Source organism: Syngnathoides biaculeatus, chromosome 3 (genome assembly GCF_019802595.1).
Source record: "Syngnathoides biaculeatus isolate LvHL_M chromosome 3, ASM1980259v1, whole genome shotgun sequence".
Classification (NCBI taxonomy): Eukaryota; Metazoa; Chordata; class Actinopteri; order Syngnathiformes; family Syngnathidae; genus Syngnathoides; species Syngnathoides biaculeatus.
In genome coordinates this window covers 21,592,706-21,605,345 of record NC_084642.1, presented here as the reverse complement: position 1 = coordinate 21,605,345, position 12,640 = coordinate 21,592,706, and the positions used below count along the sequence as shown (strand labels likewise).

General features: G+C 42.7%; 1 protein-coding gene across 4 annotated transcripts in view; it reads right to left on the bottom strand.

Annotated features, from left to right (window-relative positions):
• kif13ba (kinesin family member 13Ba) overlaps nt 1–12,640 on the bottom strand; it is a 60,089-nt gene that overhangs the window by 12,481 nt on the left and 34,968 nt on the right. For all 4 annotated transcript variants that reach the window (XM_061814796.1, XM_061814795.1, XM_061814797.1 and 1 more), the window contains 17 exons: nt 12,263–12,374; nt 11,978–12,190; nt 11,799–11,909; nt 11,045–11,179; nt 10,362–10,495; nt 9,523–9,609; nt 9,260–9,450; nt 7,953–8,232; nt 6,617–6,779; nt 5,517–5,672; nt 5,297–5,446; nt 3,113–3,238; nt 2,706–3,037; nt 1,812–1,944; nt 1,571–1,726; nt 821–920; nt 552–678 (listed from right to left, as the gene is read on the bottom strand). In XM_061814796.1, the coding sequence (XP_061670780.1) occupies nt 552–678; nt 821–920; nt 1,571–1,726; nt 1,812–1,944; nt 2,706–3,037; nt 3,113–3,238; nt 5,297–5,446; nt 5,517–5,672; nt 6,617–6,779; nt 7,953–8,232; nt 9,260–9,450; nt 9,523–9,609; nt 10,362–10,495; nt 11,045–11,179; nt 11,799–11,909; nt 11,978–12,190; nt 12,263–12,374 (2,706 nt within the window). The remainder of the gene's footprint in view (nt 1–551; nt 679–820; nt 921–1,570; nt 1,727–1,811; nt 1,945–2,705; nt 3,038–3,112; nt 3,239–5,296; nt 5,447–5,516; nt 5,673–6,616; nt 6,780–7,952; nt 8,233–9,259; nt 9,451–9,522; nt 9,610–10,361; nt 10,496–11,044; nt 11,180–11,798; nt 11,910–11,977; nt 12,191–12,262; nt 12,375–12,640) is intronic.

Genomic DNA, 12,640 nt, shown 5'->3' with positions numbered 1-12,640 from the left:
TTTTCCCCTGAATAAACACATTTATTTAAAAACAGCCTTTTAAATTCACTTGGGTTCTACTTGTCAGATATATACATTTGTTTTCTGATCTTAAAGTGAAAAATACTTTTTCATGGCGCTGTAAATCCTGACATTTCATGAGTCCTGTTATGACAGTTATGGATACCAAATTTCGTGTTGATGGGTAAAACTGGTGTCATGGGAAAAAAAACTTTCAAGGCAGTGACATTTGGAGTGGTCATGTTGAAGATCCCTAAAATACATATAGGAGATGCGGCAGGTGAAATAAAAAGTCAACACCTCAGCACTTTTCTCACTAAATATATTTTGTATAACTGAAATGAAAATTTCACCAGATGTTTGGAATCAGAAATAATCCATACAGTAGTAGAATAAAATCAGAAATTACGTTGTGTAAAATAACATATATACAAATACAGTTGGGCTATTTGCATTTCTTAAAGTCTACTTTTTGGGCATGTTGACATTACACTTGTTGCTCAGGCCCTTGAAAAACCCCCCCCCCAAAAAAAAAACAAAAAAAACCTTACCATTCCGCAGGTGCTCCTGGAATGCCACTGCCTGCAGACGGCACCATGACGGCGTTTCGCTCTTCTGTCAGCGTCAAGCGCCATTCCAGCAGCTGAGCCTCCCTCTCCATGTCGTCCTCTGTTTTTTCTGCACGCGTGTGCACACACACACACACACACACACACACACACACACACACACACACACACACACACACACACACACACACACATTAACACATGAAAGACACAAATGTAAGAGTCCAGCCTCTTGTGCAGTTGTGGCCTACCTGCTTTGCTAACCAGACTTTGTAGGTGCTGGTCCAAGTACTCCTGTCTCTTGGTGAGGGCTGCCAACCACTGATGCCGCAAACGTTCCAGGTCTCTCTCCTGTTCGACAAAATTAAAATGTATGCAAAACTCAACTTCCTCACAAAACATGCAGAGAGAGTAAAGAAATCTGAACGTTCACAATTAATTTGCAAATTCACCTAAAAAAAGTAAGTTTCTTTCGGCTTGTCCCTTTCGGGGTCGCCACAGCGTGTCATCTCAGAGGAACGCACATATTTGTCTGGCACAAGTTTTACGCCGGATGCAATTTGCAAATTCACCTATTTACTGAAAAATGTATGTATTTGTAGCATTCAGTGATATTTTTGTACTCATTCCATAGTGCTGTAAAATGTCACAAAAAGGCACCAAAGCATTGTCTAATCAAAAAGCAGCAATTGGTGCCATGGAAGGACTGCATCTTGACTGTTAAAGATCTTTTCATGTGGGAGAGGAGTTTAGCCTGGGTTGTTAGTGGAAGCACCAAAGATGGTTCATTGCGTGCATATGTTTTTGTTCTCCTAAATCAGATGTGTGACATTTATTTTTAATGCTGTGAGATGATTTTGAAATAATATATAAGTGTTTTGGGAGCATAGTTTGTGGTCTATTTACAATTTAAAAAAATACAAATAAAAGGAATTCTAAACCTGTTATGTGGAGCCAATTATCAGAGGACAAGCTCAGTCAGTCCCTATTGCTGTTTTCACCTGATAACTGTCCATTTCGTCTCCCTCAGGGCTGTTGATGGTGGGTGTGATCTCCACGCAGCCCACCGACACAGCCAGCACAATCTCTGATATGAGGGGCATGGTGCCCGAGTCCTGAACGGAGCGCACGTCCACCTGGATTCTCCTCGCTTGACCCTGCAACAAGAAGCCAGGGTAGGATGTGTTCACTCTGGGACTCTCTCTGCTGGGTCACAACAGCGAGGGGGCTCTTTATCTGTACTTGTCGAAGTTGAAATATTCCACCAGTGTTGACATCTCGAGCCGGAATGACTTCAACCGGTACAAAGTCTCCGTTCTCGTTAATCTCCAAGATTTGGATCCAGAGTTCCAGCCGGCGCGTTACCTCGCTCCACCTGTGTGACAAAAAAGAAGTGTTTGAACTTCTTCTTTAAAACACTGCCGAAATGTGAAATAATTACATACATTATTCACAAAAAAAGTTAGAGATACACTATTGGGATTCTGGGTGACATTTCAGGATATATACATAAAAAGCACCAAAACCTTGACAAGCACATGTAATTTGACCTCAAACTTTTGAATGCAATATTTACATTTTCAATATTTCACAACTTTTTGCAGAACTTGTTCTAACAAGGAGTTGAACAGCTGAAATCTCAAGTTCGACCCATCATTATCTGCAAGGGCGACCCCTTCCAACTCTGAGACCTTTGGAAAAGCTTTGAATTTGACAAAAAGTAATTACAAATTTCCAAAGCATGATAACACTTGAAAAACCATTTTTTGAGTGCGTATGTAAACTTGTAGTGAAAGACATGTAATATTTGCAAAAAAAAAAAAAAAGAAATTTGACATTCCTGACCCTCAATTAGCCAATGTGTTGTCAGTTGATACACATTTTTTTCCCTCCAACTTAAATGGGTCAAATTGACAACCAACATAACAGGCGGATTAAAAAAAAAAAAATTAACCCCCACCCCACACACACACACACGCACAAAAAAAAGATGGAAGCAATAATTGTCATTCTACACAAAAGTTTTTTTCCCAACAGGAATTATTGGTGTACTGTTTGAATTTATTCATACAATAGTTAGAGCCTTGAGGTGAGTTTATAAAACGTGAAAGAGCCCCTCAAAGGAAAAATCTTCACCTGTCTCTCAGCGTTCGTGTTTTGGCCTGGATGATGCTGAGGTCCCATAGGGCCGGGTTCCTGCCCGCATCAGCTTGCCTGTGTCCAAAGACCTCGATGGCCACAGCACCTTCAGTCAAGTATTCGATGAAATCCTCTGACACAGACACGGCCAGTTCCTTGCAGCTGTCGAACACCACCATGCAGTGAGGGTCTTTGGTGCTAGGTGATGATGACAAGGGGTCCACCTCAGGGGCCACGATGATGGGCTCTGGCTGGTCCCAGAAGGAGTATTGGCAGAAGACGAAGTTGGACAGGTACTGGGGGAGACCAGTGGCCTGAAGGATTTTAATCTGGAGAAAATGATCAACAATGTACATTTGGGAACATTCCTGACACTCAAGCCCCTGGCATTTGGACTTTCTTACCATACAGACAAGTTTGCGGTCCTGAATTTCCAAATCAGGGTTGTTGTCAGGATCGTCCCCTCCGGCGATGTTGTCCTCGAGAGCACCCCCAACCCTCACCACCTCCACGTGGAGACGCCCAGCCACCTGTCACAACAACAAGGCTTCCTTAAAAACGTCACTCTGGGAATGAGATATTGTATTCTTCCGATCATTTAAAACAATTCTCAGTTGTCTTAACAAAAGGTGTTTTATGTTTTAGTCAATATGTCTACGGAATCAACAATTTAATTACATCTGAAGTGTATATTTTTTTTTGCATCTCTAAAATCAGCCTGTTTTTGTGGGTTTCCTCTCATGCAAATAAGACCCTGCCTACCATGACAACTCAATGGTGAGGCCTACGATGCGTTTTTATTTGGTAATGGCTTTAGAAGAGGGGCTACTACAAGCCCTGAATATATGATGTCAATTAGCCAAGTCACATCACAATCTGGCAAAATTGAGACAGGGTCACATATGGACATCTTGACAAATAGGAATCTCACAGAACATTTACTTGGTTATGTTACAGGGTTCATACTCAGTCTGACCCAAAAAAATTTAAGGGCTTTTTAGGGACATTCTTAGGGGCTGACACGAAAAATTTAGGGCCGACACGAAAAATTTAGGGCCATCGTGGGAAATCAAGAGTAAGGAAAAAAGACTCACCCAATGGTGCCATCAACCGTTCTTGGTTCATCAAATGTTCCAGTACCTCAGTACCTGTGACAGTGATCACCTGTCGCCCCTTGTGGTAGTTCTCATTGATATGACCATTGTCAATGTCTTCACATAACAGTCTACAGAAAAACTGATTCTAACTACAATTGCAACTATATACACAAATGTCTTCTACTGATGTCTTTCTCAGCACCCCTATTCTGGCTCCTTGAGCCTTCCCAGTGCCTCCTCTATTTGTTGCAGCAGAGGTGCCAAAGTGTCTGGCTCTCTTGTCCTTTGCTCTGCCTCTGAGTGCATTGGCCTCGATGATAAACCTCAGCTTCCTCTTTTCTTCTGCCTCCTCACACAGCCCGTCAGCCTTCTCAATAAATGTAGATGTGTCAGTCTCTTTTCGGGCTTTTTTGGCTTTGAGGCAGTAGAGATGAAAAGTGGGCAGCGATGCCAAATGTAGCCAGGTACGAAGTCTTCCTTTCCCCACAGTGGTAGTTTTTAGCAATGTCACTGTCTGGGAACATGACTGCAAACACTTTCGAATTATTTTCACAAGATTTGTAACTGTAATGGTTGCAGATCACTTTTAAAGTCCACACGATCTCTGCCTTTAATGAGTCCGTCTTCGTGTATTGAACTACGTTCATAAAGCTTGACTTCCGGCTGGTTGAAGTCGATGACTGGACAACTGCAGGTGTGCATGCACTGCCAGTACCACTGCCTGAAGTTGATGCTGCACTATCTTGATATTTTAGAAACAGATTCATACCAACGGAAGATGAGAGAGTCTTCGCCAAATCAGCGTGTCTCCTGTTTTTCTGGTGCGACTCCAGCGCTTTGACGCCCATCTTTTCAAGCTGGTAACTCTGCTTGCACAGATGGCAGTAAAACATGTGCCGATCTTTTGGATCTCGATGAACCCAGCTCCCGAACTCCTTACTTTCAACCCAAGCATATTGAAAAATGCACTTCCCCATGATACAAGTTGGATCGATGAAAGAACTACGCTACGTCGTAACGAAGACGAAGTGAAATGCCTACTCACGGAAACAAACAATGGAATATCGACAAGATGGGGACTAGTTGTCAACACGGTGACTTCTGTTGACAATTTCCGGCTGATTTGGACGCCAGACGGATCGTTTTTTTTTTTTAAATAAAAATTTATTTGATTTTTTAGGCAGAATTTTGGCGGTAGAGGTCCTCCCTTTGATTTTTTTTAAATTTAAGGCCTTTTTAGGGGCTGGACCGGTTTTCGCGGATTTTTAAGGACTTTCAGGAGCCCCTAAATGCACCTTTGAAAATTTAGGGGTTTTTAGGGACTTTTAGGGCCCCGTGCGAACCCTGTATGTAACTTCACCCTGAAGGCTGGCAGGCCATTGAGCAAACCCTGAATCTTAGTTCAAGTTATTAAAAAAAAAAAACTTTTACAAAATATGTCAGTTTAAAAACTGGACACAGTGGTTGCAATTTAACTGAATGAATCCTGACCTCTCCTTTCTGGTTGATGATGGGCACAGCGTACTGCAACTTGACGTCGTAGAAAAGGCAGGATAGGAAGACGTTGGCTACGCCGATCAGGCTGTGGTTCTCTTGCTCATCAAAGAAGGGGTCGGCCCGGCGAAAGTATGAGCGCATCCCCTGAAGGAGATCGTGGGAACACAGTTAACCTTCCCGGGTTCTGCTCGTCAAGTTTGTGCCGCTAACTTACCGGGTTGTCGTTGTCATGCAGGTGATAATCCTGCCACTCCTGGTAGAGCTCCCTCATGTCCACCAAGCGGTTCTCAGTCTTCTCTAAACTCCAGATTTGCTTGCCACGGCAGCGACGTCGCACCTGAATGGCGGGTTCGCTGAGCACCGCATCTCTCTGTACACACACACACACACACACACACACACACACACACACACACACACACACACAGACACAGACACACACACACACACACACACACACACACACACACACACACACACACACACACACACACACACACGCAGTTAGGAGGGGATGCAGTCTAAAGGATAGGAATAGACTGGTTGTTGATATATTTAGTTTTGAGGCTTTTGTAGTTAAAAGCGCACTTCCTCACACATGGCATAGTTGCAAAAGGGATGAGCGAGTTCCAAAAGCAGTTGTCAACTTATCAAATTGTCCATGTGCATTTTCCAAAGTTATATCAATTTAACAATTTTTCTGATCGCTCTCGCAACTATTTTTCCAACAAGTGACTCGCAAATTTAATTCCCAGTTGGAAAAAAAGGGGGAAAAGTAGGATGGTTTTTATAGTTTTCCAATTCACAACAAAATGGAAGGTAATCACAGTCAGTCAACAGACCACTACTAAAGGCATGATTGCCAAAAAGCAGTGATTAATTCTTGTTGGAAACTATTCACCCAAGGTATGTTTTTAAGATGTAAACACTGCATAGAGGTCCCCTTGGTTTACCTGTACAACTACATGAGGAAGGAATATGAGTGCTCTGGATGGGCGCTCGTCGGCAAGGTACGTTAACCATCCGAGTGTAATAGTTCATTTTATGATGTTCAATTGATGAACCTTTACAATGTTTATTATGGATTGCGGTTACACACATTTTGACATAAGGGAACTTTTTCCAAGCAGCAGTACTTATTTTCTCATTATATGTAAAAATACGCATTTTTAAGCTAGTTTGGTATCAGGTCCAAAAAAAATCCCAGAAAGGAAAAGTTGATTCCAACAATTTAGCTTGCTTTATCTACATGCGAAGATCGAAAAAAAAATTAAAATCAGAACTGTAAGTCCGATTATGTTTGAAGTTCTATACCTTGCGGTTGGCATTGAGGTTGTCTGAGGGAATCTGTAAGGTGACTCTGTATTCTGTGTGGCGTTCCAGCTCGTCGGCGATGAAGCAGGCCTCTTGCACTAGGAGGTTGGCTCTCACTATTTGCTCCCGCAGCCGCCTCAAGCTCCTCACCAACACAGCCTCCCTGCAAGAGAACAGTAGGAGCACAGGTGAAAGAAGAGATGAGTTGTGAAGCAAAATGCAGTACTTAAAGTTCAGTTTAGGGTGGCCACTTTATTTTTCATTTACTAATACCATCTGGTTACAAAAGCAGAATTTTCGCTTTGCAACATTGGAGTACCTAAGGCTAAGGCCGGTAATTGAATAATTTAATCTAAATTTCCTTCAGTAGCTTTTCAGTCATCTTACATGAACCAGGAAGTTGGTTTGAATCAGCCATGCTAGGGGGACCTCCCTGATCGTACTGTGACCAGCTCATCCAAATGAGCCACAATCAGAAGTATCCTAGATGGGCGATGCTAAATTACAAAGCGCTTTTGCTTATGTCATCAAATGATGGCGCAGCATGGTGTCATATGGCCCTTTCAAGGATTTGCAACGAAAACGACAGCAGTGCAAAAGCATGTTTATGTTGTACTTTGTCGACTGTGTTGTCTTCCTTGTTGAGTTAGTTAGCAGTAATCGGGGTCATACATTACGGCAACACTTATGCATCTGATGCAACTATTGCACTCTTAAACACAGCGGTACCTTGACGTCCAAGTTGTACTCAGTTACCAAGCTTGGAAATCACTTCACTCATATTTTTAAACAATATTCCAAATTGAAATGAATTTAAATACCATTTGTTATAGCCCCTAAAAAGCACCACAATTATATTTTTAATAAGTAAAAATAAAAGTATAATAGTATTGCAGGATGAAAAACCACAATAAAAGTGTTTCCATTCATCCATTTTCTGAACTGGTTTACTGTGCTAATGGACAAGTAGAGTCACAAGAACAAATGCCATAGTATGTGGCTGCAAGGAGCACACTTGTCCTTGTGAGTGACATCAGGAATGTTGCCGGTTAGTTTTCATGTAAGCTTCTGGACATGAGTTATGTTTTACTGGAGTAACTTGCTAGTGTTCGCATTTTCTATGCACGTTTTATGGTTTGTGCCATTTGATAAATAACTGAAAATGCATTGACGACTGTGGCCGTCTTTTTTTTATTTTCCCCTCGACATCACTTAAGTACCCACGTATCTGAATATTGCTCATGACTCACATTTTGGCTCATCTAACAAAGTACAAAATCAATTGACTCAGCAGAAAAAAAAAGGTCAGTCTTTCTGGTGCTGAAACTTCACACACCTGTCCTCACTCCACTGTCTCAGTCTGCTCTGAGCACTGGTGGAGTGGCTCATGCCTCCCATGCTGAGCCTCTCCATGCTGCGGTAGTGAGACTGCTGGCCAGTGCCGCCTTGGCCAAATGCCAGCGGTCCCGGCTGCCCCGTTGAAAGGCGGTCTGGATTCAGCTTGCGACGGAGCTGCTGGAGCTCCTGCTCGTACATCTGCCTCTGGCGCTCTAGAGCCGAGCGTTTCTCCTCTTCATGCTGTCGCTCCAGCGACTGCAGGACGCTCTGCATTGGATCTGTCGGCACAGCATTGTGAAAATAGGTTGCCCCAATCTTACTTTTACATAGGAGACAACAGTGTTTGGCTGTGCATTTGTTACTTTGGCCTTCAGTGGAGAATTACCAGCCTTAGTCCACCTCTCAACACCATCAATGTCTACCACATTGCAATTATAGAAGTTACATTAATCAATACTATACAAAAACACAATATAAGATGTTAACTCTGTCACATACATTACCTGGAGCAGTTCTGAAAAAAATAGAGCTAAAAATGACAAAAACATCCATCCATCCATTTTCCGAGCCACTTATCCTCACAAGGGTCGCAGGAGTGCTGGAGCCAATCCCAGCTACCATCAGTCACTAGGCAGGGTACACCCTGAACTGGTTGCTAGCCAATCACAGAGCACATAGAGGCCCACAACAGGCCCACTCACAATCACACCTAGGGGCAATTTAGAGTCTTCAATTAATGCATGTTTATGAGATGTGGGAGGAAACTGGAGTGCCTGCACAAAGTCCTTGCGAGGATGGGGAGAACATGCAAGGGGGGGATGAGTTTTGTACCCCGGTTCGCAGAACTGTGAAGCCAATGCTCTACAGCTGCGCCACTGTGCCGCCACAAAAACATACATTTCAAATTAAATGCATAATATTCGCAGGAGCTGCTGAGTATAAATAGATCACGATAAAATGAATTATTAGATATTAGTCAAAAATGGTCATGTGTCACAATAGAGACAGGTTTTGCTAGTTGAACTTTGCTCACACTGGCAAATCAATCAAGGCATAAAAAATTGCTGAGATTATTTTAGGCTAGCTAATCAGTCCCAGTGAGGAAAATAGAAATATGAAGAAACAGTCCCATTCTTAATATAGTTCAACAGAAATAAATTAATACAATTCCATGGAACAAATAATAGAATTTAGGTTATGAATATGGGTCAGTGGTTCTTATTGTGTTTACATCAGCAGAGAAGGCATTGCTGGCCTTGAGCCACCATCAAAGGAAAAAACAAACGAAAAAAAACACCTGTTTACCATTGTTTCCCAGAGCTTTCATCATGACTTCGGTCTGAGCGAACTCGTAGGAGAAACTGACTTCACTGGAAACTTCACTGGCAGAGTCACCATCTGCATCCAGCTGCTCGCTGCTGCCACTCTTCTTCATCACACTACCATCACCCTCCTCATCCTCGGCGGTTCGAGCGCGCCGTTTGGGGAGGTTTATCCTGTGGGGAAAAGGATGTATATTGCTTATATTTAGTACGTCCCTCCCACAAACTGGTAGGGACTCAAGTTACCTGAAGAAATGGTTGTTTCCCCAGAGGATTCGGTCGCCGTGGTGAAGCACCAGCGGACAGGTGGCCGGAGAGCCATTAACACACGTCCTGTAAGATTAGATTCAACTTCAACACATTGCAGCTCCTCTGTAAAACCAGGAAGGCTAGATTTGCATTTCATGGTTCAAGTGACATAATTGGGACATGTCATGGCAGTGAGAAGGGGTAAAAATGCATGAAATTACATATCTTTAGATAAGAATCAGGCTTTTTCCAAAGGCAGGTAAAAATTAAGATATGTATGTGATGTCTGCCAATTCAGGAGCAGCGTAAGCAAACAGTTTGGAGATACTGTAAAGTGTCAATGCCAGCTTTACAGGACTAAAATACACCTATTGGTGATGTATACGAAGCCATATGGTGAAACAACACAAACACTAAAAAACACCTGCTGTAAAACTAAACTACACTATAATCAAAATAATATAACAGTGAAAAATTACAGTTGTAGCCAGCATTAAAAAAATAAATTGCCAATGGCAACAAGTGGAGGAATGTGTTAATTTCCCTCATTTAAATCAATGCAGGGAGGAGTAACCACAGGACAATTAAACATTTTAGTATTTGTATATTTCATGTATTATTTACCTCCATGTTGATGATAATGGAGTAATTTACACGCCAGTTGTTTCAAGTGTTCACTCAGTATAAAGTTTAAACTGCATGTTTAATAAAGAATCATAAATAGACATTAAAAAAATTAGACAGGAATTCAATCAGAATCACGAACTTGGACGAAGTGTGTAAATACAGCCTGAGAACATTTACAGTGCAGTGAAAGTTGCATTTGTTGTCCTTACCGAGCGTTGGGGTATGGGGTGAGGATGACGGCACCGTCGGCGTTGATGTCAATAACGCAGTGCTCGGGCTGGATGCCCATGCCACACAACTGGATGTCCTGCGAGTCTGCCGAGCCCACTTGGGTGTGGTCCTCCTAAAGACGCAAGTGTCAAGATTAGCAGAATATGGCAATATTTCCAGGAACAGTATCCAGTGGGCCCCGGCTATACGCAGGGGTAGGGGCTGGGCCAGAATGTAAAGAGTGAAAATCTGCAGGTAATTCACACTCATAATAATTTCATTTTAAACCAAAACATTTTTGAATATGTAGGGCTAAACCGCCAGTAAGTCTTTTTGGAAGGATTTCTCCCCCAAAAAAGAAAATCAAGGGTAAATGAAGAAAAGAAAATGAAAATAAAAGTGCAAGCAAGTGAATCCACAGGTGCTGAACTGCAAGTATGTGGAGGTCCACTGTAGTACATATTCATGTCAAGTGAAAGAGAAGTTTAAAGCAGGATGAAAAGGACTATTATCAAGAAGTGCAGGTAAGGGCTAAGGATCAAAGACAAACTAATAAACTGGAACGTATACAACATTGTGGAAGAATCATAGAGACTAAGAGACAACTAAGAGATAATCAATCATTAAATATCTAATGCCCATCCTTAATTTAATAATAATTCATTCATTAAATCATGTGAACCTTCAAATAGTACACCAGTAGTTCATTGAGCGCCGGGTCTGCATTCAGGTTGACCAGAAAGCTCTTATCGTCGCCAACTTTAATGCCCGACGACTGGAGGGAAATGCCCAGACTCTCCAGCTGCTTCTGACGCTCCTACAAAGACAACATATTGTGGTTTAAAATAAATTTTTTGTAAACAAGTTTTAAGGATGAAGTTCCTCCCATCCAGCAAAGATCGGATGTTGATATGTAATGTATAGGAGTGTAATGGTATGCCAAAGCTCACAGTTGTGTTGCATACCTTGAATTTCAGGTCACAGTTGGGTTAACATTAACTACAGTAAGGAACGAAATGCAAAACATACGTGTGCTTTGTTTTGTCCATCAATTCATTCATTTGCAAAATTGATTGTCCATACTGCAGTAGGTGAGCTAGAGCCTACATCCCAGCTGACTTTGGGCCCAAAGCGGGGTTTACACTGGCCTGGTTGGCAGCCAATCGCAGGTCACAAACCGCCAATCAATCACACAAGACTTAATTATGACGACTGAGAAAATAGTCTCCCCAGTGACCCTATCATCCATGCCTTAGGAATGTGTGAGGAAGCCCAGTTAACCGGGGAAAACCCATTAAAGCACAGGAAGAAATTGCAAGCCAAGATGGGAACCTCAAACCTCATAACTGTGAGGTAGACAAGCTAATCACAATTCCACCTTGTGCCCAATTTTCCCAACGTATTCTCTAATTCAAGGATTTAGCAAGTGATGTCACCTGTGCAACCTCCTCTGTTTTGCGAAGCTTATCCTCCCACGTGATGGTCATCTCATGAATCAACTTCTCAGACTCTTCCAGGCGTTCCTTGAGTTCGGGAGCTTTCAACGACTGCACAGAACAAAGAAAGATGAGGAGAATGTAGCAAAATCTTGGGAATTATGTCAATCTCATCTAACCTCGGCTTGAGTGAGCTGCACTCGCAGCTTTTCCACCTCCTCTCGCAGCTCCCGGATGATGCGAGCGTTGGGATCCTCGTTGACGACTGCGTGGTTAACGATGCTCTTCGCCCGGTCAGCGTAGCGCAGCGTGGACAGCGTCTCCTCGTAGTTGTCAGCCGCCGGGCTCACCGTAGCCACCATCGCTGTGCGGCTGTTCCCGCCGAGGCAGTCCTGGAAGAGCAAAAATGACATGAACGTAAAAAGAAACAGAGCGAGAGGAAGCTTGCAAGTGCGTGTTTGTACCTTCAGAAGCCATGTCAGAACAGAGTCTCTGTAAGGAACAAACTTGGTCTTGTTCTTGGCCGTTCCTTGCTCTGCCAGAGCGGAGATCACCAGGCCAAGTGTAGTCAGCGACCTGACAGACACACAAACAGGTCAACTATTCATTAGTTTGACAAAAGACAAAATAAACTCATTTCTTTGTGGTTACAACAATAACATCTTAACGTTAGGGTTGTAAAGTCGAGGAAATTTTCTTTTCCTTTCCTATAGCAAAAATGGGAATATTTGTATGATGCAAAATGGCAACTGGTTGTCAGAGGGATGCAAGTCTGCTTCCTGGCTACTTTTTAGGTGGCCTTGAGCAAGGCTTTGTCCCCACCTTCTCACTCAAGAGATAGG